General features: G+C 32.1%; 1 protein-coding gene across 3 annotated transcripts; it reads right to left on the bottom strand.

Annotated features, from left to right (window-relative positions):
- LOC18611740 (WAT1-related protein At5g64700) lies at positions 18,535-22,551 on the bottom strand. Of its 3 annotated transcripts, none has more exons than XM_018120391.1 (8): positions 22,389-22,551; positions 21,947-22,131; positions 21,796-21,858; positions 21,513-21,629; positions 20,072-20,327; positions 19,480-19,638; positions 19,125-19,276; positions 18,535-18,867 (listed from the first exon to the last, which is right to left on the bottom strand). In XM_018120391.1, the coding sequence occupies exons 2-8, from the start codon at positions 22,117-22,119 to the stop codon at positions 18,687-18,689; spliced, it is 1,101 nt and encodes a 366-aa protein (XP_017975880.1). In that variant the 5' UTR covers positions 22,120-22,131; positions 22,389-22,551; the 3' UTR covers positions 18,535-18,686. The 3 variants fall into 3 exon arrangements, with proteins under 3 accessions (XP_017975880.1, XP_017975885.1, XP_017975889.1); XM_018120396.1 differs by lacking the exon at positions 22,389-22,551 and adding an exon at positions 22,348-22,377; XM_018120400.1 differs by lacking the exon at positions 19,480-19,638.

The raw sequence follows: 25,409 nt of genomic DNA, 5'->3' as shown, positions 1-25,409 counted from the left end.
TGTATTTAAAAAGGGTGTATATATATATATAAAACAAATTAATCAGCAATTTCATTAGAAAAGCATCCAAACATTTGACTTCTTAGTAAGTTTATTTATTTGTTATATTTTTTAGCTTGAATTCATTACTTAATTCGCTCTCACTTAAGAAGATTTTTTTTTTACATAATACTCAAATAAATCCTTAAATTATGTAAAAAAATTTAAAATAATACTCAAATAAGTCTTTAAATTATGAAAAAAAATTAAAAAAGTCTTTATTCTTTTATTATGTTTAATCAAACTCTTATATTTTTATTTTGGGTCAAATAAGTTCTTGTGACTAATAATTGACTAATTGTCATTAATGAAAATATCACTTGTTATTTTATATTCATATGACATTGATATAGCTTTCATATAGAGAGTAATCAACGCTACGAAAGCATAGAATAACAAATAGTATTTTGACTAAATCAATTATTAGTTGTAAAAGCTTATTTGATTTAAAATAAAAATATAAAGACTTATCTAATTGCAAATAAAAATATAAAAATTTGATTGAACGTAATAAAAGTATAAAGATTTATTTGAATTTTTTAAAAACAATTTAAAAATTTTTTATGTTATACTTTTTTATTTTAAAAACAAAGGCATTTAGAAGGTCATCTTATTTGGAAAGTTATAAAATAGGGGAAAAGGTTTGAAGCTGAGCCAAACGGGCCTCATTTAGTCCCCTCAAAGTATTACTTTTATTTATCTTCCAGATAAGGCTTACGGAGCAAGCACTTGATTACGCAACTGAAGCTTAAATTGACATTGTAACAAGGTTTTTTTCTTTTCCCCTCTTGGGAATGACAGCCATGATCTTTGCATATAAATATATATGAGGAAATAAAAGGAGGAATGGATAGACATCACTTTTTCTGATCTATTTAAAATTTGGGGCTCCATTCAATGATTTGGTTTCTCGAATATAATGCAATATTGATAAACAGGGGTAAAATTAGTCAACTTTTGTTGAGAGGGTCAAAGATTAAGAGGAATAAGGGTTAAAATTTTTTAAAATTAATCTATTAAACTTAACTAATAAACAAAAAATTCATAATATACAATAATTTTATATAAAATATAAATAAAAAAAACAAGAAAAAAAGATTTACAATAAGTTTTTAGAAAAGTTGTGCTCGATGTTTGAAAAATGATGTGTGTTTTAGTGGTGAGTTATAAAGAAAAAAGTAAAATAAAAATAAAAAGAAAATGCTTGCTAGCTCTAGCTTCATAATATATGCAACCCATTAAGACTCATATTTATGCACTATGTTGCTGGTTTGAAAATTGATAGAGATTCTCTATGATAGTCTGTAAATCAAGACTAGCGAAATGAATTGATTTTCCTTTCGGTATTGATGTATAGTTAGAGTGAAGTCTGTCCATTAAAGATGACAACCAATGCTTGCTGAGATTTTCTGTAAACTAGAGAGCTTTATATGGAGATTGTGTAGGAGCCATGTGTTTCAAAAGAAAATGGCTCTAAACTTTGGTTGTTTCTGCTGCTAGACTGCTTCATTATATGCAGCTTATCTCATATTAGGGAAATGTCCTATATGTTTTTGTTGCAATACTACCAAAATGAGGTAGGTTTTGTACACATCTATTAAGTAATGAAATTTTATCGAATGCTTTTCAAAAAGTAAAAAATAAAAAGACAAAAGAAAAGAGAAAGAGAAAAAGAAGAGAGAGAAAGAAGTATAGTGAAACCTAAGAATTAGGATAAAATTGAGTAGGATTTAAAGTATCATTTTATTATTTTTTATTTATATTAATTATTAAATAAAAAATTATTTTAAAAAAATTAAAAAATATATAATACTTATTTGGGGGGCCATGGTCCTAATAACTATACTATCTTTCATTCCTAATTAAAAAATATATATAATGAATAAAATATTTTTAAATTTTTGGTATTACTTAGCTACCCTCCGCCCTTGCTGATGAACTTATCTTGACCATCATCTCCAACTTCGTTGTTAAGTTGAAAACATATATAGGCATCAATAATTAATAAATTAATTGAAAATGCCAATTTATGATGTTTTCAGTTGAATTTTGTTTAGATATTGGAGATCCAGAACTTCTGATTTTACATCAAATTTTCATGTTATCTTGAATTGTGCATATGTTGGCCAACTTTCTTGTTTCAAGAACCTTAATCTCTTTAACTGGATACATCAAATTTCAATTTAATGAAGTATCAATTGAGTTCTAAAAACTGAGTGAGAAAAAATTGAAGTAAAAAAAAAAGTTTAAGATTGATTTTAAGGTTATCAAGTACACTATGTCAATTGCGCGTCTCAAAAAAAGAAAAAGTTCAATATGTCAATTATTTCTCACACCGACCATAAATTCCATTGTATGTTAAGCTTAAACGAACAAAAGTATACAGGATTGGTCCACTGTTATCTCGGACCATTATTCACCCTTTCTAGGCTACGTAACTTATGTCAAAAGTTGGAAAAGCTACTAGCATTTTGATCACTTGCAACATCTGGTGGTCTTGCAATATTAAATGAGTCACGTATTTAAAATTGTGGACTTGGCATGCACTGCATGCATTCCAATTTTATTTTGGCAAATCAACATTAGTTAAGTTGTGCTCATATTGTGGAATATTGTATATATAATTGCCAAGGTATTGAACAAGGATGCCGTGGATATATGGAATGACAAAATTTCCCCATGTTTCAGCTGGATTTTTATCTATGATCTCCTCTTTTCTTTTCTTTTTTTATTGTCACTTTCGTTTTAAAGATAGATAAGCAAACCTCATGCGTCACTGTGACCATCCCTCATGCACGTTCAATTTGCTGGACCACAGGTGAATTCCCTTCTTTGGTGAAGAAATAATTTGGGTTAGCTACTTTGACGTAACTGAAGTTAGTGGTCGATCGGCATCCCAAGCCAAAGAGAGCAGCAGCTTGGACGTCTTTAAATCTTCGAGATGGAGGTTTCAACTTTCAAGCCAGCAGCAACTAAATGCGTGAGAAGGTTTACAATTCCTCTACAACCAACAAGGAATTAAATAATTTAGTTAAGGTGGGATCCAAGCAAACAGTTCAGTGGGCGGTCCAAAGGAATTTGCATTAAGATCGGATGACTTTAACTCTTGAAATCGAGTTCTTTTGTCATTAACACCTTTTATAAGGATTACAATTTTGTTTTTGAAAAGTAAAATATGTATATTTCTTTCATAGATTAAGGATTACATTACTTCCTCTATCACCAAAAAGAATTAAATGTGCGTGTATATAATTACAGTCAATGGTCTGTATGTTTTTATAATCTTGAGATCGAATTCTTATGTTGTTAACGCCTTTGTAAATGAGAAGGATTACAACACCTTCGACACCAAGAGGATACTATAAAAAGCTATAGACATATCACATATGTGTCCACAAATTAACATATTCCCTTAATTAAAAAAATAAAAAGGAAATCTACCAACCAACTTTCAACAATGAAAAGTATATGAATTTCAGAAACATAATTATTTTATCTTCTATGCATTTTTTTTAAAAAAAAAAACAGTCTCCCTCTAACGAGCCACAACTGTACTTCGTGATGGCAGACACGATGCATGGAATATAATTGGTATAAATGGCCGCCCATTCCTTGGTTTTATCATGCTATTTCTTTAATGTTTGTTTTGATTTAAAATAGATTTGGCAATGTTACTATAAATGTTCAAAAGACTGTTTCATGATGCTTCTCCTGTTTCAACAGATGCCTGAAGCACTAAGATTTTAACAAATGATTCTTTTCCATTTCCTTTTCTGGCGAGGTTTGCTTTATTTGAAATAAATCCATTTTTAATGGTATCTAATCTAAATAAAGTAGAGATTAAATTCTTGGATTCTTCTTTTTCATTTCGTTTCACCCTTGTTTAAATCCACCATCAATCACTTTAAAACGTTTACGTTAATTTTTAAATTACTAACTTCAATAAAAGAATATGGAGTAAGTTATATCAGATATCAATGACAATGACTTTTGTATAATATTTTATTTTTATCCTCAATTTTAAATTTCAATTTTTTAATTTATGAGTTTTTAAAAATATTTTAAATTAATCCATTATGTCAATCATTATTTAATTCTACTGGAATTTACCACCTCAATGTCACATGGAAGTCCACATGGCAAAACTAAGTGGTCTTAGATGCTTGGATGTTCGCATGGTAAGAAAGGCAAGTGTTTATGCCATGTGGATGTCCATGTGATCAATATTTACTTAAAATTTTTTTCTTTATGTTTGTTTGTGTTAATTTCTTAATTTGATTATGTTTGTGGGATTTTGAATGTTTAGTTGTTTACTTAATTTAGATGTTATATATTTCGATTTTGTAAATTATAGAAACTTGAAAAATTTTTGTTTAAATCATGTCAAATCGAATTCATCAAAGTACATTTTGGTTAGTTCGGTTGTCCCAAAGAGTTCAATCAGTTTGGTCGGCTGTCAAAATAATTTCAATTAGTTCAATTTCGTAGGTAATCAAGCTTTGTCCTATCATAGACTAGTGCGACTAGAAAAATAATGCATAGAATCCATCAATTCTTGAGGCTTTAAGAGGTTTCACTTCAAATAAGGCATCATGTACTTCGTTCCCCTCAATTGGTTTAACCAAATTAAGATAATCAACATCAATAAGTGTAGCGAACTTACCTCTGATGGGGTAAAGTGGAATCAACGCAATTTGTTTCTTCGTCGAGTTACTCTAAGATGGAAATATTTAGTATTTCCATCTCCCAATTTGATTCATTCCATCCCAGCCTTTTGCAACCAAAAAGCTCTCTCTTAGCGAAACACATTTTCATACTCTACCCTTAAACTGTACTCCATTTCTTGAAGGTGCCAAGATAAATTAAGTTCTAAAGTCTTCTCCACATCACCCAATCTTGCTAGCAACCGTTTCTTTCTGTAAAAAAATATTGCCAAATACCTCCCTATTCCATTGGTGAGTTTTCTCAGAAAAGTTCAACATATGAGCTTCAAGATCACCAAAATTACGCCACGTTTGTTGAACAAAATTGCTAAATTCCTTATGAGCAAGCCAAGCCACTTGGAAATGAAAGCTAGCCTGTACATGTACATTCTAGTTGTCTACTAAGGAGACTAATAGTGGCTTATGATCAAAATGCACATGGGGCATATGATGAACAATAGCTTCATAAAATAAAAGCCACCACTTTGTGTTACGCAATGCCCTATCTATCCTCTTCAAAACTAAACCTCAGCTCCATGTGAATTTAGGAACCTTTAAACCAAGATCAATCAAATCAAAGTTAATAACAAATTGTTGAAATTTTAAACAAGGACGACTGCCTCTCTATGAGCCCCCCGCCTTCTTATGAGAAAATAAAAATGCATCAAGATCACCTATCACTAACCACGGTCTATTAACTCTTTTTGAAAATTCAGAAAGTTCATCCCATCAAGCTCATCTGATGGAAGAATTAGGGTGTCCATACACTACCAATAGGAACCAATTATAACCTGTTGGGCATTTCAAAGCCAAATGTATACACTAGGAGTGATTTCTGATCACTGAAAAGTGAACACATTTCTTCCACAAAACCTAAGTACCTACAAAGAAACCCAATGCCTCTGCTCATGTGACATATCAAAATTCAATGCACCAACTATTCTATCTACCGCCACCCCACTTATTCTAGGTTCCATTAAAATAAGAATCGAAAGTTTGTACTGATTAACAAAATCTTTCATCACCCTGACAAACCTTCTATCACCTACACCTTGACAATTCCAAACTAAAATTTTTAATTCCATAAATTAAAATTAAAAATTAAAAATAAAGTGAAGGAATTCATAAGTTATTTAAACCCTTATTTTTATCCTCTACCAACATGGAGCTATTCTTAGAAGAACTATCAACTAACTCCATTGCCGAATTAGTCTTTTCTCAATCCAATCGATTACTTTTTATTGTCTCCTCCCCTCCTACCATTTGGGATAATACATTAGATTGAGATGAAGAAACCACATTTTTCGACCTAGCCTTCTTCTTAAGAGAGACCTTTTGTGGACGAAAGAACATCTTTTGTTTCGGAGCTTTATATTTCTTTTTGTTGATAATAATGCCACCAAGTTTTTCTGCCCTAACAACATTATCATCCATCTGCATTAAGACGACCTCATGTATTTGTTAGCTATTTGTTTATCTACTATAAGAATAGTAGAGTGTTTTATAGAATCCAACAATCTCTCTTGAACCACTGCTTCCACATGCTGTGACTTTTGTGATGAGAACGAAACCATACCTTCATCTTCAGTGATACGTACCTTTTTCTCTTTCTTTTTCGAAATATCCTCTAGCCTAGCTATCAATTCTGCATCCACAAAAAACTCATCCCCATTGTTTTCCTGTTCCATCTCGGTGCTATTATTCTCTTTTCCAACAGGTTTCTGGATCATGGGAATGGGACTTGTTTTCTCTTTTGTGGTCGCCTATGCGGAAATTTCTACTTTCCAATTAATCTTCACACTATTCTTATGTCCATCATTAAGTAAATTATCAAAACCAAAACCTTCCTCTAATACTAAAATCTTTATCCATATCCAGTCTTACTATTAACCCTAGCCATAGTTGTAGCAATATGTCTTCCATCAGCACCTCTAAGCTTCTTCTTGGAAACAAGCATCCATGGTTTGAATAGCGATCCCTTTGATGCTGTTCTTTACAACACCGATCCTCTTGAATGTTTTTCATTTGGTTCTCACCAAATTTATGACATTCTTCTTATACATGCCTATACACTCCGCAAGAGAAGCAAACCCTAGGGAGACCTTCGTATTCCACCATTTGCATTCTGCCCTTAATATAGAATTTTGGGATCAATGGTTTTGTCAGATCGAGCTCCACAGGAATCTGCTCAAATTTGCCTCTCTTTTCCTGCCTCGTGTTGTAATCGATTTTCAGTAAACGACCTAGAATAGAACCAATCTGTTGTAATATGGATTTATGGTACAAATGCAGTGGCATCCCGAGAAACCTTACCCATGTTGCTACTGCAGGCAAATTTTTTGAACCTTGCACATAATTTGGTGACCACGGCCTGACCATCAGATAGTGTCTCTGAATCATCCAAGGACCATCCAAGAGGGCGAGCTCTAAGGTAATCACCTACTTTAGCGAATTTCACCAAATAAGATTTGTCATCCAAATCCACAACCAAATACCTGCCTTTAGGAGCCCATAAAGCCACTATTTTATAACATGACCATCGATATGAAATTGGACGACCAAGCATCTTAACTATCATCGATCTTTGTCATTGTTTAATGAGCTCTTCCTATTTCCTATCCGATGTTTTGATAGAGGGCATGTCATTCACCATTTCAACCCAGAAATCATCCAAAAGCTCATCCACTCCATCAGTGTTCTCCATTTCACTGTTATCATTCAACTCGTTACCATTTTCCATCTCCTCATCCAATAACAAATTTCCTTCCAACAAAAAACCATCACTTTCTGACTGCATTAACGCCTCTTTAAAAGAGTGGTTACCACGCATTGTCAACGAAGCATTAGCAGATAGTGGATCATTGTTCTCCTTTCTTAACCTAACTTTCTTCTTGGATCTATCGTCCAGAAGGGAACGGGTAGGGTTTTTTCGCAAAGGGTCTTCAGCCACCATTTTGTTGACTTCTATAAGATAGAGTTAGAGTGTTTTTGTAATTTTACATGATATAATATTTGCTTGGTTAATTGAAAATTTTGCTTTTTATTATTTAAATTAAGCAAGTAAAAAATAAATAGCAAAAAAATTTTCCAACCCAATTTTGTGATCCCAAACTATTGGTTGAATCTTCTAAACCAATTTTATTAATTCAATTAACGTTAGGAAGAGAGAAGAAAAACAAAGGAAGAGCCCTTTATCTGTACGAATTTTATTGAACAGTATGCCAATTAAGTCAGAAAAAGCCATCAAACGTGCATTCAATACGCTTGAGGGTCACGTCCTTGTCCGAATCAGAGCAACAACAAGATATGAACATAATATTATTACGTTCAAATACAAGCCGAAGACTATCAAATCTTTGCACGTGGCATCTTTTTTTTTCTATGGCAATTATTTTCTTCGGTAAAAGAATATGCAAGATTCTTTTTGAAAAAGAAACATGATATTCCTGAATATTTTGGGTGGGTGGCATATGATGAGTACTACTAATACCATATAAGGAATAAGTTGCCTTTTTGCTTTTAATTAAATAATTAATTGTATATTAATATGCATTGAACAAAAAATACTCATCTTTAGTTTGCTGTGTAATTTGTTTTCAATACTTATTAACATTACAAAACTACAAAAAAAAATCTTCTGGAATTTGTAAATTTAGGAATGTTAACCGATGAGGTAGATACCTATTATTTTTGAGATATCTTAATCCAAATTTTATAAATATTTGATTAATTTTTTAAATTATTATCCCAATCTTATAAATAGTTAATTGGTTATAATTGATTTTATGAAATAAGAGAGATATCTAACTCCCGTTATACAACCAAAGCCTACGATTGACTTTCATATGAATCAAGTTAATTCAATCAAATTTATCTTCCACCATGCCAAAGATGGGAAAATCTTTTGTAAGCAACTAATTTCATTTTTTGAGAAAAGAAGGTAGTTTGAACAGAGTTTTTCTAGCTTAGTAACACATAATGTGACCACTAAAACAAAATTAAGTTTTAACCACACTTCTTTAAGTAACATATTTTTTTATAGTGAAATCTTAAAAAATACAGCTATTTAAATATTTAATTTCACTTTATTCACATTTAATTGCAATATAAAAAAGTGTAACATTTGTTAATGTATGCAATTTTTATAATTACATTTTATTCATAATGCATTTAAAAATTTATATAATGAAGTTAAATCTACGACAATGTTCTAAAAAGTATAAAAAATAATTATTAAAAATATTTTTAATAACATATTTTAAAAATGTACTGTTTTAAGTTGAATTTGTTGTAAGCACTTCAATCATTAATCAATAATGCTTTAAAGAGCTGTTCTCGTAAAGTACAATGAACATGAAAAAGTCACCATGACTCGAATTACTTGTTGTAGATTTTGGCAATGTGTATCCGTACAAAACAACAAAATTCAATTAATTTTGTAAGATTTTGCATGAATTTCCTTTGAGAAAAGAGTAAAAGAATATTCCCAAGCCCAATAATTTCATCCAACAATGGTCATGTGCTTGGCCTTGGACCAAACAATCTTGACACTGCTTGAAAGTAAGAGTGCGTTAATTTCACAAAGTCCACAGAATCACAAAGAAATAAAGTGGCATGTGTCTTTCAATAAGGGTCTTGCTTTCCAGCCTTGTGAAAAATACTTTGATGTTCACAAATCAACTTTGGACGTTAAAGCAAGATGTTGATAACTCGAGACCAATAGTCGTGTTCACAACAAAAGATCGAATCAATAACATTGAACCATAAATTTCCAATAATACTAGGACTTTATTATTACTTCTTTTTGCATCAGAGCCATGACGAAATTTGCATGCTGTCGTCGCAAAAGACCAGGGAGTAAGGAATTTCCAAAACGTAAATTAATTTCCATGCAGTAACGTTGTTCTTATGGATCCCATGCCAATTAATTTATTGCTTTTGGACTTGGAAAGTGTCGCTATGACAATCAACATGGGCGGCCCTTGGCTATAATCATATAGGTAATTATATATCTTATTTGCTTTTGATAACAAAGCCCAAATGTCATGATTGCTTGTAATCTTTTTCTTGTTTTAACCGTCCACTTGTAGCTTTATATTAAATTTGTGCTAAAGAAAAAGGGTTTGGTTCCTTTTTCTTACTTTTCTGCTCATTATTTCTCAATATATCCATCACCTCCGTATGCATATGTAGCATTCATCTATAAATTAAAAATAATGGAAATTAAGAAGCCGTCCCCATTATTAAAGAATGGGTAATGATAAAAGTGTTTTCTGGTGATTGTGGTATGTATAACAATTCAAACAGCCTTTTTCTTTTAATTTATGGATTGATAGGTCAATTTGAATTGATACATGAAGATCTTTTCTGCATGACAATATTAGTCGATTTCAAGGTGGTTTTGAGTATTGAACACGTTGATGATGAGAAATGCAAGAGTTAGGCACGTAATAAAGGGGAAAGCTTTGCGCATCCATTGTTAGTTTGGACGATCATAGAAGATTTGGCCGAAAATAAAAATGTGATGGAAGAAGGTGCCTGCCGTATTTGTCTTTCATGATTTGTAAGACAAAATATAAAACAAAAAGATTCGCAAATTTTCCATAACCTCTATGATGTAAAGTAGTAGAAAGACATTAATGTTTCAGTTTTTACTTGAAGAAAATTAAAAAGCGTAATGGACAATAATTCGATTTTGTTTATTATTTTGTGTTAATGACAATACCGTAGCAGTCGTTTTGGGCGTAGCTGGCTTGATTAGCCATGGAATTAGGGCTGTCCAAGGCAAGGCTAAAATTAGAAGAAAGAAAGTTAAAGAACTAGACATTATGCTACAAATTCTTCCCAATGTTCAAAATGACTCAAACTAAAAAGAAAAAACGTTGAGGATAAATCAACTGTTAACCCTTGCTATATCGAATTAGGACATTGTGTTCTCGTGCTGGCCAGGGAGGCCGAAATTGTGACAACTATCTGAAATATAAGTATAGGCAACCCATAACAACAATTGGACCCAAATTTTGTAGCTTTAGTCCTTCTTATCTTAGATATAAACAAAAGCCCAAAACAAGGCCTAGGTGTGCCGGGGAGAGTGAGTTTGATGAGGGAGGGGTCGCTGATTTTTTTCAAAGATCCCATTATCACATTGCGTACGAGAGATTAGGAGGACGGAGGGATTGTTTTGCAGCTTGCTCTTTTTAAGTTTTTTTTTTTAAAAAAAAGCTAGTTTTATTCTTTCATCATTGATCATATCATGATAAATCTTTAATCAAATTAGTCAAAAACTTTAATGGCATAGGAAACCTAGTGAGGGCAAAATCACTTTACAATTAAAGAAGGTTCACTGCTCAATAAGGTAAGTGTAGGTAGAGGTGAACAAAATCAAATTCGACTAATTACCTACTCAAATTAAATGTGATTTGAATAAAATGATTTGGTGTAATTAATTTAAAATATTTGGTTCAATTGATTTTTTGATCGGTTCTCAATTTTAAAATTTGTAGATCAATCCACCTTAAAAACTAAATGAATTTTTTATAATATTTTTTATATATATTAAGAAGAATTGATAGTAAACTTAATTAATAATATACTTAAAAGATATTCGTTTATTATATATATGTATACAAATCATAATCATAGCAATTTAATTTTAGTTATATACATTTATTTATTTATTTATTTATCTGTATTAATATGAAATTATAAGTTATATATTTTAAATAATATAACTTATATGTTAATATTATAATAATGATAGTAAATGTCTTACATATTAATATGTTATAATTATTACGTCATATTAATGTTTCGTAATATAAAATGTTATAAATATATATATAATTGTATAAATATATTATATATATTTAATTTATACAAAAGTATTTTTATAACTTATAATAAAACTTTATTTATATAATNCAAGTATATATTTGAAATGATATAATTAATATGTTAATATTATAATATGTGATAGTAAATATTTTATATATTAATACATTATAGTTATTACACCTTAGTAATGTTTCATAATATAAAATGTTTTAAATATATCTAATTGTATAAACATTATATATATTTAATTTATACATAGATATTACTATAACTTATAATATTTATTTATATGATTACACTTAATGATCTTATTAATTATCACTCGAGTTTTTATAATATATTATTTATAATTGGTTATTATTTATACAAACTTTGATATAAAATATTATAACATATAAGTTGTGTTATTAATTTCATATATACATAATAAAGTAATATTATATATATATATATTTAATTTATATATAAGTATTACTGTAACTTATAATCGACTTTATTTATATGATTATACTTAATAATTTTTTTAATTATTGTCTTAATTTTTATAACATATCGTTTATAATTAATTATTATTTATACAAACTTTGATATAAAAATTAAAATATTATAATATATAAATTGTGTAATTAATTTCATATATATAATAAAGTAATATATTATATATACCTATATTTAATTTATACATAATTTGTATATATTATAATTATTGATAAAGTTTATAAATTTTAATATTATAATTTGTTAAAAAAATAATAAAATTTTGATCTATTGGCTCAAAACCAAACCAACCAAGCCAATTCTATGTTTGGTCGATTTGATCGTCTTTTATGTTTGGTCGATTTTGATCGATTTTCTAAAAATGTTTGATCTATTTAATCTTTACGTATGACGGATCAAATCACTCAATCCATCCATTTACTCACCCCTAAGTGTAGGTTTAGCCTTTTCCGTTAAGGAATTTAGGTAGTTATATCATTATAAAAATTTAAAAAAAAAAGATAAGAAAAAAATTTTATTTATATATAGAACAAAGAGAAAAAAAAAAGAGAAAGGGAAAAATACATAAGAAAAAAAAAACTGTTGTTTCATGGGATTTTTGGGTGTATGTTTTTTGTGATGAGGATGCCCTTCTTTGTGTTCATGTGTTTTGTGGTCTGGTGATGGGAAGGCTAGTTGGTGCTGCCTTGAGACGATTTATCTTTGACGTAGGCTTTAGAGGTGGAGAGTTTTTGATGATTGACTGTAATGTGAATGATTAGGATTGGATTGCTGGGATCTACGGATTTGGTGTCCATTCTTCTTCATGAGCAGGTGTCCTTTAAGGGCTTCTATATGCCCTTATCATTTCTTCAGCTTGTTCTTGCCGATTTTGCACTAAGGAATGTTGATCGAGTCTATACGGCTGTGGTCTTCTGTTTTTGGATCCATTTTTTGAGGAATTCTTGTGGCTTGGTTGATTGGAGTGTCTCCATTTTCGGGTGCTGGAATCATGTGCTTGATTTCTGTTTGGATACATTGTAGGTCTACTGTTCTTGCTTGTTTTGAATTTGAGGAGCGTTGGTTTGCCGGAGCGTGACGTCCCTTTCGACTGCGATGTCCTGTTGGTATAGCAAGTTCTTCTTTTTCTGATCCACTTTCAAGCTGGAATTTTGATTTCTTTCTGTGAATTTTGGATTGGCTGAAATGATGGCTTCTTGATTTGTCGCGATGCCTCTTCTTCCTGCTCAGAGGCAAAATGCTGGGTGAGGGATGTGTGATGTCGTGCTTCATGAGGATGATCCGGTTTTGCTGTCGGATGCCTTTTCCTGGTAGCATGGGGATGGCAAAGAAGATGTGATGTCTTGTTGGGTAAGCTTGATAGAGATGAGTGCAGATCATGGATAGGAGGCGGGTGATTAAGCTTGCAGGGGGACCTTTGTTTTGATGGCTATTAGGAAAGCTCAAGAGAGATGACTGCTTTTAGGAGGCTTCAGGGCGAGATTCTTTCTGGTTTTGAGGCCCTGCTTTGTCAGTTTCTACGACTGGAATAGTTCACCTCTCTATTTAGGAAAACCATTTTGGTCCTCGTCGCTGTCAGATTTTGTTCTTCTTTTTTCATTTATTAAATTAGCTTGAACTCAATTTTTGTTTTGCGGGCTATCTTTTCTGAGGATGCTGCTAATTGCTCTTTGAGCAGCTTGATTCTTCTGTAATTGTACAGTTCAGGCTCTGCCCAAAGCTAGCTGCTATGCCAAAAGGAGTCTTCTTCCATTAAATTTGAAGACTCTTCATGGCAAAGAAACAGAAATAAACCAAGCTCCAACCTCTATTTTCAGCTCAAAAGTTTATGAGGCTGAATCCACGCATTCATATACAACTCTTCAAAGAAATTCACTATTTCAAAACTTCAAGGAATTGTAGAGATGGAATTAGATTTATTTCAAAGCTTCATGGCGATTGGGCAAGTTATGTCACTTCGGGTTTAGGTAATTTCAAGTAGATTTCGAGTTTGAATTTGCATAGAATTTTGTTTTTGCTTTGTTAATTGTTTACTAATTTTGTAACATCTTAGTTTGTTGAGTTTTAAGTTGACTAGAATTCTAGATCTTATTTGATTAGGATTTTTGTTTGTATACAATATTAAATAGTTGTATGGTTTTAAACTTCTTATTCCACATCGAATACTAATCACATTCTACTTTGGACTTTTATACTATAAAAGTAGATTTCTAGGCTTTAGAATTGTAAGTAGTGCTTTGAGAGCTCTAGAAAAGGAACATCTTGTAACTCTATCTTTTGCTCTAGGTGGAGCTAGAGTGGTTTGAGTGAATGTTCTTGGGAGGTTATTGACGAAGAGTATGCAAGGGATCTTAGGTTATTTTGGGAAACCATAAATGTCAATTTATTGTACTTTAAATTCTCAATAATAGAAGAACAGTTTCACTCCGTGGACGTAGGCAAGAGGCCAAACCACGTAAATTCTTGTGTTTTTCTGTTTGCTTATTTTCTCTGAATTTTATCTTTGTTGATTCTTGGACAATTTTCACAACAAACTGGTATCAGAGCTTCAGGTTCGGTAAATTCAAGATTCAACAAGGATGTCGAAAGTTACTAGTTCTGTGAATTTTTCAATTAAGAAGTTTGATGGGAAGACTAGTTTCACGCAGTGGCAGAGAATGATGAAAGATCTCCTTGTACAGCAAGGTTTAATGCGCCCCTTGCTAGGAAATGAGGAAGGGCAACCAGATGACATGAAGGATGTTGAATGGGCAGAGTTGGAGCAAAGGTGTGTGAGCACTATTCGGCTTTGCATTGGAGATAATGTGTTTAATCATGTTATTGATGAGGATTCTGCTCTAAGATTATGGGCAAAGTTAAAGAGAAAATTTACTTGACGAAAAGTCTTTCTAACAAGTTGCAGCTTAGGCGAAAGTTGTATCACTTAAAGATGAAGCAGAATGGAGACCTTATGAAGCATATGAATGAATTCGATGGAATCTTTGATCAGTTGAAGAAGGTTGACGTCAAGGTGGAGGAAGAGGAAAATATACTATTGTTCTTGGCTTCGCTTCCAAACTCCTATAAGGTATTTGTGGAATCTCTAATTTATGGGATGGATACAATAATGTTAAAACAAGCACAAGTAACGTTAATGTCTTGTGAAGCCCGAAAGAAAAGTAAAGAATGGGATAGAGATCCAAATGGCTTGGTATTAGTAATTGAGGCTAATAGGAGAAAGTCAACTAGTAAAGGATCTAAGGGTGGCAAGTCTAGATCCAACAATGTTCAATGCTTTAAATGAAAAGGGTATGGGCATATTAAAAGGGATTGTCCTATAAAAGGGGATGAAAGTAACGAGAACAAAGGTGAGTTTGCTTTCGTTACTGAAGGTGATGATTGTGATGTTCTTACAATTTCAAAAAATATGGATGCAAATTCTAATTAGTATTTAGATTCTGCTTCTGCTACTCACATATGTTATCAAAAGGATTTTTTTGATTTACTTCAAGAAGGGGTGGCTGAGAATTTGACTTTGGGTAATAAGTCAATAGTGAAGGTCATGGGTATTGGAGTGGTGAAAATCAAAATGTTTAATGGGGTTGTGCGCTCTTTGGGTGGTGTAGCCTATGTCCCAAAGATGCGTAAGAATCTAATATCATTGAGTCTGTTAGACTCCAAAGGGTATGGATATTCTACTTGTGATGGAGTCGTAAAAGTCACACAAGGCGACACGGTCTTGATGAGGGGGAATTTGCATAATGGCTTGTATCATCTAGAATTTGAGGCCTCGAAAGGATGGGAACAATGCACAGGGGATGGTAGCTACCAAAGTGAGATTTCATTTGCCGAGGAGGTGATGAAAGGTTCCCATGGTGTAGACGATGATGAAAGGACGAAAAATCTTGCCAGTAGTGAATTGGAAGGGTTGTCGAGGTCCCTTTCCGAAGTCAATTAGTGCCATTAACTTGACGGCTACACAGGTGCATTAGCCGTTTTGTGGAATCAAGTGTTGGACCATACTTGATTTGGTATGTGTAGTCGTGGTAATTATAAAGGTCAATGATTTAGAAAATCTTATGCTTGGAGAGTTGTTCAAGGTGTTGAAAAGTAGGTGGAGTTAGGAAGTTACAATTAAGGTGCGACTAGTGGAAGAGGTTTAAAGAGTTTGAATTCAAGTCAAAGGTGGAGATTTGTTTAGTTTTAGGTTGACTAGAATTCTAGATTTTATTTGATTAGGATTTTTGTTTGTATACAACATTAAGTAGTTGTATGGGATTTTAAACTTCTTATTCCACATCGAATCCTAATCACATTCTACTTTGGACTTTTATACTATAAAAGTGGATTTCTAGGCTTTAGAATTGTAAGTAATGCTTTGAGAGCTCTAGAGATGGAACATCTTGTAACTCTATCTTTTGCTCTAAGTGGAGCTAGAGTGGTTTGAGTGAATGTTCTTGAGAGGTTATTGAGGAAGAGTGTGCAAGGGATCTTAGGTTGTTTTGGGGAACCATAAAAGTCAATTTATTGTATTTTAAATTCTCAATAATAGAAGAACAGTTTCACTCCGTGGACGTAAGCAAGAGGCCAAACCACGTAAATTCTTGTGTTTTTCTGTTTGTTTATTTTCTCTGAATTTTATCTTTGTTGATTCTTGGGCAATTTCCACAACATAGTTGCTTAATAAATTTCTTTGACTTAACAAATAAGGAAACACCAACATGTATACCACCATGCTTCATCGGGGACGTTGGTTGGTTTGGCCAGGACTTGAATGGCTTCGGGGGATTCTGTGTGCTGTCTGATGCTTTGAGATTCCAACCATCTCCTACATCCTTGGACATGCAGTCTTGTTGCTGGTGGCTTCCTTGTCTGGTATGGGTCACTGCTCTGTTTTTTGGATGGTTTCGTCGAGGAACCTTTGTTATGGGTCATGGTGGTGATTATTGAGCATTGATTTTTGAGTTGTCACTGCTCATGTTCGGATCCTCTTTTGGATGCCATGCTTTGTTTTGAATTTTGTTTAGACATGATTCCTTATTCCTTAGGCTCCACATTTGTTGGGAACTGTGGTCGTTTTACCGAGCTATGGCTTCTCCGAGCTCTCGCTCTCTTTGATTTTGTCGCTAGGCTAAGAGTAGAGAGATCACAGTTTTATACCTTTTGCTCAAACTTGTGAAGTAATTTTCCTGTTGAAGTGTATATATCTTCTTTTTGCAAGTCTAATGCCAGTAGAAGTCTATCAATTAGATAAAGATTTTGGATAACAGGGAGACTTAATATAATAAAATCATATTTCAAAAAAAATTAATAAAAACTAGCTAATAAGACAGAAATAAGATCTTTATATTAGGTGAAAGCTTATGTGGTAAATGAAATGGTGGATGACATTAGGTGGTGGGTGGAATTTTAGAAGTTTGATAGTAGGACAATGCCCATTGATGAGGACAAACCTCAATCCAATGAACTCAAATTTAATATGGATGGATCCACTAAAAGTAAACCGGATTTGACTAGATATGGTGGAATGCTTCTTGATGTAGAAGGCTCGATTGTTGAACTGTTGTTTGATTCACTTAACATTCAAGAATCAAATTTTGCGAAATTAATGACCGTTAAACATGCTTTACAAATATTTATAACTTCCCTCTCAATGGGATGAGAAAGACATGAAAAAGATTGGTGATCGAATCTGATTCGACAGTGGCACCATCTTGAGTTAATGAGCCACGCAAGAGGCCTTGGGTCCGTAGAAAGATCTTTGATAACATTGATGCATGTCTATGCTCCATTGAAAACTATGAGTTTAGTTAGTTTTACGGATGCTTTGGTGAAAAGGAAAAAAAAAAATGCTCTTTGCACGGTGGTAATGTAAACTATGTTTGAGCTATGAATGTTTGGACGAAATTTCCTTCTATTTTTGTATATTTTTGTGACTGCATAGCTGGTTTGTTGAAAGACCATGTTGGGTTGTTATCATATTAAATTCGAATTTAATAGTATATCATATTAATTAGTTAGAGACATTAATAAAATTGGTTTTCATGAACATCTTAGTTTTTAAATTTGAGATTTTGTTTAAGAAATCTCAAACTCAAATATTGAATACACTATAATAAATTTGACTGAAGACAGTATATTTTTAAAATATGTTATTAAAAATATATTTAATAATTTTTTTATATTTTTTTAGAACATTTTTATAGATATAACTTCACTATATAAATTTGTAAATGTATTATAAATAAAATGTAATTATAAAAATTGCACATACTAGCAAAAATTACACTTTTTTATATTGCTACTAAATGTGAAAAAAGTAAAATTAAAAATTTAAATAGTTACACTTTTTAAGATTTTATTATAAAAAAATATATCGTTTAAAGAAATGTGTTTAAAATTCAATTTTGTTATAGTGATAAGAGATTAACGAAGAGAGATAAGATAGAGTTCTTAATGTATAGCTTATTATTTTCGCCTTGATTTAAAAATTATATAATTTGTAAGGGATTAAGAATCTTAACTAACATCAAGAAAAGAAGAAACAAAGCAGCTTGTCCAAAACCATAACACAATTACAAAAAGGCAGGGATAAAATAATAGATACGCAAAACACATCAAAGAACATGGATGTTACATAGATAATGATGGCCGAGGGTTGCTGCTAAGTACTGGTGTTTCCTTCACTTGTGTACTACGGTCTGTTTGAGCTTGAACCGGTAAGCAACCCAGATTATTATCCATATTCTGTTCTTTGCTCTTTCCCCACAAAACACTGTAAAGGCTTATCACTAACAAGATTGCCCCCAAAACACTACATCCACAATAAGAAATATAGTCACATACCCCATTTTTTAAATTTAAAGGCATATGACATTTTAGCTTTCTTTTCTTTAACTTGAAAACAATATTATCATCCACTCCCCTTTTTTTTATCAAAATAATTGATAGACTTACATAAGAAGTAGTAACTTTAAACCTCTCCTCCCTAGACTAACAAAACGAAAATTCACTCATGAATAGTCCATTCTTCACAATTTAAGTGAAGTTCATTTAGATAAAATAGTTTACCTTCCCAGATTAATGGTCTCGCCTAAGAGAAACACTGAGCCAAGAATTGTCATGACCAGATTCGATGGTGTCATCACAGCATGGAAAACTGGTCCTTTCGTTGCAATCACCCATGCTTGCAAGTAGTGTGCAACACCGGTCACGAAAATCCCCTGTTACAGATTAATGCAACCAGTAAAATAATGTTTTTTTAAAAAATGAAATCACTGTAAAAAATGCAGAAGCAAGAGAGAGAACATCGGTTTTAACTATTTGATGTCTTTTTCCTTTTTTTTCATTTATGTGATCCTCCATCACTCAAAAGATAGATTTCTCTTAGAAAATTAGTAGTAGTAGAAGCTTTCTCTTTGCTTACACAATAAACTACTGCGAGTAGTCTAAAATTCCATCCCAGCTTCCACTGGTGAGGATCTCTTTCCAAAGCAATAGCAACAATAAATGACTGAACTGCACTTGACAGGCACTGAATACTTGTGAAAGTAATCTTGGAAGGGTAGCTTTTCAAAATTTGAGCCTGTTATTATGAAATTACAACCATCAAATTGACAATTATAAGTGGCTTTCATTGTCACTAGTGGATGACTTCATAGATTGTGGAAGCAGTTCAACGATACTGATAACAACTGTTAGAGGGATGGTAAAATCTACTATTGAGCTTTCATTATGCGCAGGCCTTCAAGTTTCTTCATATGACAGGGTAAAAAAAGAAAAAAAAAAGGGTTCTTTAACCTGGGTCCTAGATTTTAAACTTTAGACATCATTTTAAAAAGGTGAAACTGAAACAGAGACCGTATTTATAAAAGGGAAAGAGTAAAAAAATCCTTTTCTAATTTCTCAAGACTAGGTGTTTAAGGTTTAAGAACTCTTTCCATGGACCTGATTATTAAAGCAAAAACTGTGAATATGAGAATTCTTAAGAAAATTGGTTAATGAGTGCAAGGGGCTACCTGAAGTACAAGCCACAGGGCCCAACATATGCAGGAAACTAACAAGAGGAAACATCCTAGAATCCATTTTTTGCCAGAAGAAGCCTGGCCATCAGCATGGTGATCTTGGCCGCTATGAGGTTGGAAATGTAAATGGCATAGAGGTTGCAAGACAGGACCTTTGTAAAAGGCTAGAGTAACAACGCCTGCCATGCACACCATTATACCTGCAACTTTTGCAATGCCGGGGACAGTTTTCACTGTCACCTTTTCCATCCTGCAAGGCAACCCATCGTGTAAATGAGCTGTCTGAGAATAAAAATTTAACTGCACGTACGTCTTTGACACTGTTGTCTATGCGAGTAATAACTGATTGCAATATAAATCCTAGTCACCAATGAGCAGGACAAGTCAATGCCTCGAAAGATTTCTAGTTCTTTTGCTACAGTTAAAAAGTCTGGAGAGATTTAAACTCTAAATCCTCTATGACTCTGTATGTATGTCTCTTTGAATATCAAAAAGGAAAAAAAAAAAAAGAGAGAGAGAGAGAGCAAGAATTTGAATTCGGTGCCAACTGCCAAGAAGGGTGAATCCTATAATATAGCTGGAGCCATGTCTGAAACAGGATCCGTTTAGTTCTTGAGCCACACAAATTTTCATAATATTCACCTTAAACCTTTTTGTAAAGAACATTAAAGGCAGGGATTCAAATAGGAATCAAATAGGAAGTTTCGCCAACTTAACCAAAAAATTTTTGCCTAAATTTTATCCTTAGTACAAGCTTAATTGCTAAAGTAATAACTTTTTGAAGAAATTTACTTCAATTAACTACTTGTACCAAAATTTTACTTATAATAATATAAATATTACTAGTACGAAAGACGAACAAAACAAACTAGAATGATAAGAAGAAATGAAAGGAAAGTATTACATACAGTACTTATTATTGAATTAAATATTTAAATATTAAAAAATTAAATTTAAAACTTTAGAGTAAAGTATTTAATTTTATACCTTTCGAAAAAAAAGTATTCAATGTTATAAAAATCCATTAAGTCGCTACATGCATTATATTAGTTAGTGCACAACTTTAAAAGGTGCATGTACGTATGACATCTATATATTCTTAATGATTTCCAGAATCTCATTTTCTAAGATGATGCTAGTGTTAATGAAATTCCACTAACTTTACAAATAATGATTACTATTCTTTCACTTATTCTAGAGATATTCGAAGAACATTTTAATCTCTTCCTCATTCATTGCTTAATTTTACTGATTGACATCAAAGAAATTATAAACTATGTCATTAGTTTAATAATAAGTGTATATATTTCCTATTCAAAAAATTGAGTTCAAATTTTTATTTTTATTTTGAAATAAAAAAGAAGCAAATGAAAAAAATAAACAATAAAAGCAAGGCAAAACCATAAGATGCAAAAAAATTGTTAGTAGCACCTGCCTGAGTAAAACTGCAAAGGCAAATGTTATGACGGAAATGCAATTAATCGTGGCAGCACCAAGACTCGCAGATGTGTAAATGAGAGCTACCCCGTAAAGGTTCAAGGTTAAGGTAATCCTGAATATCGGAAAGACAAATGAAGCATATATTTCAGACGAATTTCATTCTTGAAATTAACAGTTAAAAAATTCATGAGCAAATTAATATTCGTCCTCCGAGCAGAAAGGAAATCTTGCAGAATGAAATTGGCTTAGCGTATAAAATCTTGCAATACCATACATACCCCAGTAAAGCAAGCATAAAAATCTTGCAGAAGGTCAGTAATGAAAGTGGCTTAGCGTTTTTCCTGGGATGCAAAACAAGGAAGAGAGAAAAGTGGGCAATAGTTGCTTGGAACCATTATCAAAAAAGATAAAGAAACTGAAACTCATTACCCTTCAAAAATCATGGCGAAAGGGACTAAGAAAATAGTTCCAGCCACTTGTCTGTAGAAGACAAACACAGATGTGCTCATACCCATATTGAATGCTGCCTTGGAGAGTAAGATCATGCCAGAAGAAAGAGCATGCACCAGCAGGGCCACCAGGAAAGGTTTCTTTGAGCCCATTTTCTTCACTACCTTCAGGCTTCAACTACAAGTGTCAGAGTACTTGAAATGATTTATATAGACACACCAATTAATAAATACTGTATTGGATATGAACTTTTGATCAGAAAGCATATGCTTTTCTCTGTTGGAGGTGAAATTAGAGAGCAAGATGCAGAAATTCTTGTTAGTGGTGCATCATAATCATATCATTTTGTTTGTTTTCTTTCCATCCAAAGAAATACTTACTTTAGGATAGCAACAAGCCAACAACTCGGATTTCTTCTCACCTTATGTTCCTTTCAGGATCTTTTCTTCTGCTTAGAGGTCCATACTGGATCAGCAGAGAGAGCTTTTATAGGTCGATTCACTTGTTCCTTGTGACTTAATAGATGGTGCCACTGTCAGCAGCAATGAGTGGTGCCAATTGCAGTACTTTGTTGGAGGTTGATATAGAGCTGGTGGTTGTAAACAAATTTATTCATACTGAAGTCAAAACTCCATGGCCGATTTTGTCTCAATCAAAAACAAGCTTCATCCACATCAAAAAGGAATCACAGATTTCACTTTCTTTTCATGTCACTCTCCCATTCTCATAGGCGTTCATATTTACAAAACACAAGTAAACTGCACCTATTGCATTTTATGAGAATGGAAACAATTTATTTATCTCGAGAATTAATTTCTTCACCAAAAAGAAAACTTAAACCTAAACATATAAGTTTTTATTTATTCCATATTTGTTCATAAAAAGGAAAAGTTAAACCTATGACATACTACATTATTTATTACAATGTATCAAATTATCGATTCATTTATTCAGGACCCTCACAGATGTGCAGAGATATTATCATGACAATTACAAAAACCAATAATAATAAAAAAAAACAAAAAATATTACTATTTAGTCACATTTATTATTTCTCTTTTTCTTCACATTAGAGATTATGCCCTTGACCATTAGGCGCTTGATGTGATGTCCGAATTAATGACCAGACGAAGTGCGTAGATGAGTGCTCCTTTCCTAACAAAGTTGACGTGTTTTTGGAGTTGGGCAAAAAAGAGCGAGGAATGCTTGCTACTGTTGTACGGATAAGTTGCCTCGTGTATCTATACAATTTAACTTAATTATCCCATTACTCTTGCCACAAAACTATTAATATTATAATTTTAGTTTGAATTTTTTTCACATAAATATTAATATGTGACCAAATAGGTGACACTCACATATCAAAACATGTGGTTGATTTACGTGAATAATAAAATCATGCATAATATATAGTATAACAATACGCTTTAAGGGGAAAAAATGTGGAATGAATTTGATAAAGCATTTGTTTCCCAATATTTTTCCCGCTACTATATGCCTTCAAAAAGTATACTAATTGTAGTATGTCTACCTCAATTTTCATGCATACAAACCAAGGCATCTTCAATACATATTTGACTGTAAACTATGTGGGGTAGTGCTTTCGGTTTTTTCCATTGTGATCGTCTCATCAGTTGGATCTGTGTGCTTGGTCTGTACCCCAGGGCTGTGTCTCACTTTTTGTCTCGAGACATTGTTTTGTAACATTGCTATGCTCATCTTTTTGCTTAGGGGCATGTAACTCTTTATCCTTTTTTGTGTTTCAAGTTTAAGAGTTTAGGTTTCATGATTTTCAGCGTCAATGAATTTTTGTATGAATTTTTTGGAAGTATACAGATTTTCATTGCTCGGATCATATGTCAATGTATCATAAAAAATCTATTGTAATAAGCAAGAGATTTAAAATGACATATGAATCATTGAAACTAATAAAATCACCTTTTGATATATATATTAGCTGATCTCATGCATATAGTTCTTTTGATTTCTCAGGATTGTGTGGAACTGTGGAACACAACTCAAAAAGGAAATATTCGTTAGTAAAGGTCTGCCAAATGAAGCTAGCTTTTGCTATAAGTAATTAAATTTTTAGCTCTTTTCCATAGCCAAAAGAACAATTTATATCATGTAAAAAGTAAACAGCATAAACACAAAAGGAAGGGACAAACATATATTAAAATTGTGTACTTAATTATTTGAATAAAGTGAGATTTAAATTCGCCCGGATCCCTTTTATTGCTTTTTCATCCCTTTTTTAAACAGAATGGGATTCACAGAATTTTATGTCATTCCAAACACGTTTTATGACTGTGCCGGTGTCAAAGGCTTCAAAATCATGACGAATCTATTCATAATTTTGCAATTTACAAAGTAAAACAGAGAATTAAATCACTCTCGTTTCTTACTCCCCCAATTTCACTCTGATATCTTGTTTTTCATTTGCAAGTTTGTCCAAAGATAAATTGTGAGATTATACAGAGAGTGATCAGTAGCTGCTAGCTAGAGGTAAGCAAATCAGTGGCGGTTGGAATTGGATCTTTCAACTTCAGTCATTTCGAATTTTAATATTTCATATTATTACGGATTTGGTTACAATCTTATTTGAATAGTTGACTTTAAGAACAATAAAAAAATTCAAGAAATAAATTATCATTCTCATTATTAAACTTTTCAAGTTTTTTTTTTGGTTATCTAATTTTGAAAAAAAACATTTTGATCACTAATGCTTATAAATATTATTATTTTGATCACTTGAATGTTAAAAAAATAAAGACGGTCCAATGGGTATTTTATGTCATCATATACATTAGTTGGTATTAATGCAGTCTCTTTTGTAAGTGTATAGTTTTTTAATGTCTGGACCATGATAGTGTGCCTTGAAAAGTTTATTGCAACAAGCAAGAGACTTGTAGAATAGATCAGTTAATTTGTCCGATCATGAATGGCAAATGGGGATTTGAACCATTTTTGGTATGCAAAATTTCTGTATTATAACTTAATGAACATGTAACAAAACTTTTAAATCTCATCGTGGAGTTAAAATTTTCCATTATTGATATATAGGATAATTTATGGAAAAGAAGAGGAGAAAAATATCCTCAACAAAACAAATTTTACAGGTCCCAATATCCTGTTAACAGGAAATTTAATTATTAGAAAAAGTTCGTATTATTTGGTCACAGCATCTATCTGAAATGACAAGATATTCTATTATTAGTGTTTGCACCAATTCTAGTGCCCTCTTTCAACCCCATGAAGGAGGAAAAAGAAATTGAAAGAAACTCACAGCTTTAACTTACTTTTTTGTAGGGTAGGGGTGGAGAAATGTTTCAACTTTTCAACCGATTGGCTTTAGATAAGGTTCTTGTTATGCCATGCTTTTCAGGTTTCTCAACAACTTAAACATGAAATCTACGTTAGCTTTATTTTACCAAGTCATCAC

This window comes from Theobroma cacao, chromosome 1 (assembly GCF_000208745.1).
Source record: "Theobroma cacao cultivar B97-61/B2 chromosome 1, Criollo_cocoa_genome_V2, whole genome shotgun sequence".
Classification (NCBI taxonomy): Eukaryota; Viridiplantae; Streptophyta; class Magnoliopsida; order Malvales; family Malvaceae; genus Theobroma; species Theobroma cacao.
Note: the sequence above shows the minus strand (reverse complement) of the source record. Positions and strands in the feature narration are given on the sequence as shown.